Genomic DNA, 6,000 nt, shown 5'->3' with positions numbered 1-6,000 from the left:
TGACCCAAGCAAAATGAACCGTATTAGTACGTGAAAAATTTGAGATAGTATCAACTTTTAACAACGTAAACTATTCCCACCTTTAGAGGGTAGAATGTCTGTTTTCTGCTCTGACGACTGGCTAAGGGAGACACACCAAGGTGTAATTAAAACGCGGGCAATCGAAACCAAACCCGCGCCTCGCAAACACCCCCACCGCGTGACACCGCATACAAATTACTGTTTAACTCGAAAAAATGCGGCCAATGCCAATGTACAGTAGCAATCCTGACTTTGGGGTCACGAAGTTAGGTATACATTTCTTTTGAGATCAACTTCAGTCAAAAAAATTACATTATACTGTATGCATCATGTAATTTTGACTTTTTTAACGCTATGATTGTGTACTCATAGCCCCGCACTGGGGAAACCCCAGTACTAATGCCATAGACAACCATAAATTACACCCAAACTCACGAGAGAAATAAATGTAGTTCATACAAATATTTCTCCTGGCCCGGAAATCGAATCCGGTAGCTCTGCGTGGCAACTAGCATGGTGAACGGCCACGGAGTGTTGTCATGTAATTTTGAATTATCACAGAAAAATTTTGGAGAAATATGAACAATCATCTTCTCTTTCTCGTGTTGATGCTTGTTGTATTATAAGCCCATATTGAAAAAAAAGTACATAATAATTTCCTGTTTAAATAAATACAACATTTGTAAAGCTTACCATCAGGTGCATGATCTTGTTCGTCCCGTCACTTGATATTATAAAAAAAAGTGTGGTAACTTTGATCTGAAGTTGCAATTTAAGACACTGTGCAGACTATACAACTTCTCGACTACTTACCGCAGATCTATAGTGGTTATGGGGTCATAGAATTGATCCCGATGAGTAGGCTACGGCTGGTAACTTTACTGATTTTTGGACAACGCTGTATTGAATCAGGATTTTTAAAATTTAAGTTATATTATTGTAAAAATGTGGATGTGATTTTTAATAATAATAATAATAATGATAGTCCGCCGTTTCTTAAAATATAAGTTCTACACGGTGTTTAGTAACAATAGTGGTGTGAGATAAAAAGGTCTGAGCAACAATCGGCGAGTACCTTACGCCGATTGGCAAATCCTTTCACCACGATGGCAAACATTATATTGTGAAGACGAAAAATGGCCAACTGAACACTTGGGTTTAGTGTGAAAATAATACTTTCAGGGCAAATATCGGAAATGCTTCTGTTTATCTTTTTTTTTATCATACCAATCGACGAGATGCTTAAGCCCAACGCCTTGTCCAAAACAGGTGCAATGTAACTCAAAGCTTTAAATCACAAAGATCTGTTGACAAGTCTCATGAGCGTGTGGTTTCACCAGCACCCTTTCCCTTCAAAACCGAAACATAGTAATGCTCACATTACGGCTTGGCGGCAGTAATAGGTAAAGTGGCAGTACTTCCTTCGACGAACCCTTTCACAAGGAGCTCTACTGCTACTAATCTTCTTACTGAAACTTACTTCTTGATATCCAAAAAAAGTTAGTCTTGAAGAACAATCGAGCATCACCGTTGACGTTTGACAATCATTTGACAGGTAGATTAAAAACAATTTTCATGTAGGATTTGTTACAAAAATAATTTCATTTATTATGTAATTTTGTTGTAATTTTAGCGAAGTCCTACATACAATGAAGTGGTATTAAATGATTTTATTTCGCAATGGACCGCCCGTTTTAAGGAAAATAACTGAAAAAAAATAATTGTAATAAGAATATAACAATAATTTACAGATTGAAATAAAACAAATCATTATGTACCGGTATAGCACATCAGATATTGACATACCGGAGCTGCTCACTCCAACAAAAAGAAATGAGTTTGGCTCGATGATCCGAAAGATATGGACCAAAATTTCTCTGGTCAAACTTGGAACAACATTATGTACATCTGAGATTCCTTTCATGTCACTTGATGAGCCAGGTGGTGACGTACAAGAAATATACAAAAGTAAATCAGAAAGTGCAACACATAGGTTTAAATTTGATAAAGCAGAACCTTTACTGCCAAAAGAAAATACTTTGATGACTCATAAAGACCTCAAACCAGCTACAGCGGCTTATTCTCTACCCAATATCAATGACTCAGAACTTTTTATTCCCAACACTTCTTTAAAAGGTTTATTTCAAGCCAACAACTTGATTGATCCATGTGTTCCGTGCTCAAGTAAACATATTCCCCGGAACGGTCCAGAGAATCATGACGATGAGCTATCAAATCCACAGCAACACAAATGCAAAATGCAGATATTGAGGTTATCAGAGATAAGGGAGGACAACTCTACTGCAATATGGCGAACTGACGCCACACCGCATATTCCCCAAGCAGTCATTAAAGATGACTTGTATCTTGTAAAACCCAAATTACAGAAAGTGTTTGGGCGTGATGTTGAGATACCGTCTACTGGTCCAGAAGCGGGGAAGGTTATTACTTCAAAAGCATATGTACCGGTCTTGACTGGCTTCGAGGATTTTAGCTGCAGTGCATATTACACAAATACTGGGGCAGCTGATTTTGCTGGGCAGTTTTATCACGATAAAGCTATTCAGACTGATCTTAGCGAAGGAGTACGAAGGGATACAATAGGAGTTCGCGTTACTCCATTTGGATGGCTTTATCTGGAGAATGTTGGAAACATTGAATTGATTGACTATAGAGTGAGTAATTAAACAATTAAAGATATTAATAATCAATACTGAATATACATGTCCTTTTAAAATTGGTATTGTATTATGATAATTATCTTGTCTTATCGGGTCTGTATAAGCTGGTTGATTGATTGAGATGAAAGAAGGAACAATATTATCCTGTAGCTCAGTTACTGCTGTGAACTCCGGTTAACAAAAAGGCATTTTCTAAGTCTCAATTTTAAGTTATTTGATTTTTTCTTAATAAATTAAGTTTAGTTGGTCCACAATCTCACTCGAACACATGCTCGCTTTGAAGATAGTAATCTCTGATCTCAAACGTATTCTGATTGCAGTAATAAAAAACATCTAATGTCATTGCAGGTTCCTTGTCTGACCGCGTTCTTCAGAGACCAGATGCGCCGCATTGATATGGTTCTGGTGATAAGCGACTCCAATAATAATGACAGGGAATGCATAAAGAGGACGTACTTATTAAACTTGCGAAACGCTGGATTAGAGTTAGAACTCGAGCCTGGTGTGGTGAGTTTTGAAGTAGTACAGAGAACTTGAAAAGTTGTGGTTTTGATTTAACAGGGGACTGTACAGTTATTTTCAATTCGTTTATAACGGAGATTGTCAAATTAATATTTGTTATAACCGTTAAAAACCACCGAAATATCTTTTCGGTTGTTTTTTTAATATAATTTTCCCATCCACTCCAATCCAATGCTTGATTATAGCCCAATATTCCTAATAGAAGACTCGTTCTCAGCGGTATACGTTTCATAGGTCGGAATGGTACAGACAGTTCAGTGTTTAGTTTCAATATTAAATTCCATTTCAACGATCACTTTTTGCAAGGGAAACAAAATAATGTTAAGTGTGATTATACTAAATATTTGCACTGGCCAAAATTGTTGATAAGCAATCAAATTCACAGCTAAAGAAGAATCAACGACTACTATTCGTAAAGATACATGCACCAACCGATCTCATTTTGTGTGCCGCAAGACACTACGACTACAACAAGTATTTTAAGACTAATCACCTTGATTTCGCCAAATACAGTTGGTTGGATGAAAAAGATATTATCAAAGCATTAAGGTATTGCAGTTTCATTCTTGATCATTGTAACTTAGACGTGAAAGTGGATTGCATTCGATCAATATGATTGTTGCCTTCAAGGATTCCGTAATCAATATAAGTACTAATGATCGTGAGCGTCCCCTTGCCACGTCCTATAATCTACGGGAGAACTAAGTTTGACGATTAAGCAACAACAATATTGCGTCTATTGTCAAAAATAAATGTGCTTACGACCCGAGAGTGTGGAGCGCGTAAAATATTCATGGGTAGTGCGTAAACCCCTGGAAGGGTGTTTCTTCCATTTCGTGCATATTATGCGTCCAATGTAAATTTCACGTTTTTTTCATAGAATATGTACATCGTATATAAAATAAACGAGACGAATAAGAGTGTGTTGCTACTTGCTAACATGCATGTAGTACTTATGATTACAGAAACGTTGTTAATAAAATAAACTTGAAAAACTCTCTCAAATCTCACCTCCTTCGGCGTCCATTTCCTGCTTTTCCTGATAAATGTTAAATGATAGAAAAATTAAATTTTTAATTCAAACATGCTTTCTTTATATATAAATACATTTAACGGACATCGAATACGTATAATGCAATTTCATTTAATTGTACAACATCAACAGTATTTGAATAATTTAACTTTTGTCAAATTATTTTTTTAATTACTTGCGCTTTGAAAGTATCTCTAAGAGAGAGAGTTTGTGTATGACCTTTTGTTTGTTGTGTTTGTTGTTAAACCACTACTTTGCCCTATACACATCCTTCAGGTACCTATAGAACATGGACAAGGACTAAGTTTCGTTTATAGTAAAAAAAAATCGTGTGAAGTGCCGAAGGAGGACATTATTTTGAATACGTTCTCTTTCCTTTCGTCGATTTTTATAAGTAAGTATTTTTTATATTTTTTCTGATGTAGTTAATTATCAACACCAGTAAGTATTTATCTAATTTACAATGTTCATAAAGCTCAAAATTTATTTATCATCTTAGAGAAAATTAAAAACAGTCAGAAACCTCATTACCTTCTTCTTCACTACCTTCGTTTACCATCGCTATTTTAAGTGATGGTAATGAGGTCAAAATGATGGTAATTAGAATATATTTTAGGGAAAAAGAACCGTTCCGGTTTGTTCACTTTTATGATAGTCTTCTGATAAAATGTGAAAATTTATTGTTAAAAGAACTACTAAAATGATAATTGATAGATGGAATGTGCGATGGCTTGCAAGTGAGTTTTAGAACTAAAGTGCATTTCGTAATTTATGCATTTCTGTTACATTGACATAATAACCGGTCAATGGCGCAATGTGCTAATCCTATAAAATCTACGTTCGTGTATCGTACATGTTCCAGAAGAGGAAAAAGGAAGCGTGTTAGAATGGTATATATAAGATGCATATAACTGATATGTTAGATAATGATAATGTGATACAATTAAATGACCTTAAATATTGTACATGTCAACTGAAATATTAAATAATCTTAAATATTTTTACATGTCAACTTAAATATTTGATTTAGGTACTAAAATGATTTCTGAAACTTTGAGAGGTCGCTTTGTTAATTAATAAGGTCCAACAAAGATGGCTGGCATCCAGGAAATTGGTGCGTTGAAGAACATGGGAGAATGCTTAGTAGAATCCACGATTGAGCGAAGCCGAGCAGAACGGGAGTCGTGTTTAATCAGGCAGGTGTTAAAATCACCCATATTATATAATGAATCGTGGTTGCGAAATATTTCAATAAAGTGTCAAATTTACTAAAATAATCAATATGTAGATTTGGACTGTGAAAACTCCCAAAGGGAGCTTCTGATGGCCCGAAAGAACTTCTACAAAACGATGCTCACATGATTCAGAATAAGGAGAAGGGGATTTTGAAAGGAAGATTACTCTTAAGGTATATAGCAACCCCATCACCACTCTTAGCAGTCCTATCATTGCGGATGAGATGGAAACCAGGAAGCTCGTAGAGAGACGAAGGGAGACATGTTTTTAAAAAAGATTCCGAAACTAAGATTGCGTGAATATTCCTATTATTTGAGAAAGTGCTCACCAAATCAGTATAATGGGCAGGAATACTTTGTGCATTTATATGGACAGCATTCAAGTTTTTCACGACGGCTGAAAAGTTAGCTTCCAGAAGTTCGTCTAATGGTCGAGATACACTATGAAAACTACAATCAGAAAGCGAAGACGCTGAGTGAAAATCCAACCCATCACTCAAAGAGTCAT

At 35.7% G+C, this 6,000-nt stretch overlaps 1 protein-coding gene across 1 annotated transcript in view; it reads left to right on the top strand.

Moving 5' to 3' along the window:
* The first annotated feature begins 1,714 nt into the window (after nucleotides 1–1,714).
* LOC113228940 (anoctamin-5-like) overlaps nucleotides 1,715–6,000 on the top strand; it is a 42,371-nt gene continuing 38,085 nt past the window's right edge. Inside the window, exons 1-3 of the mRNA XM_026462384.1 lie at nucleotides 1,715–2,696; nucleotides 3,051–3,209; nucleotides 3,610–3,773. Coding sequence (XP_026318169.1) covers nucleotides 1,794–2,696; nucleotides 3,051–3,209; nucleotides 3,610–3,773 — 1,226 coding nt within the window. The 5' untranslated portion in view covers nucleotides 1,715–1,793. The remainder of the gene's footprint in view (nucleotides 2,697–3,050; nucleotides 3,210–3,609; nucleotides 3,774–6,000) is intronic.

The sequence above is a fragment of the Hyposmocoma kahamanoa genome, unplaced genomic scaffold, assembly GCF_003589595.1.
Source record: "Hyposmocoma kahamanoa isolate Upper Pololo Valley unplaced genomic scaffold, ASM358959v1 263, whole genome shotgun sequence".
NCBI lineage: Eukaryota > Metazoa > Arthropoda > Insecta > Lepidoptera > Cosmopterigidae > Hyposmocoma > Hyposmocoma kahamanoa.
The sequence above is the reverse complement of the archived record's forward strand: the minus strand, read 5'-3'. Positions and strand labels throughout refer to the sequence as shown.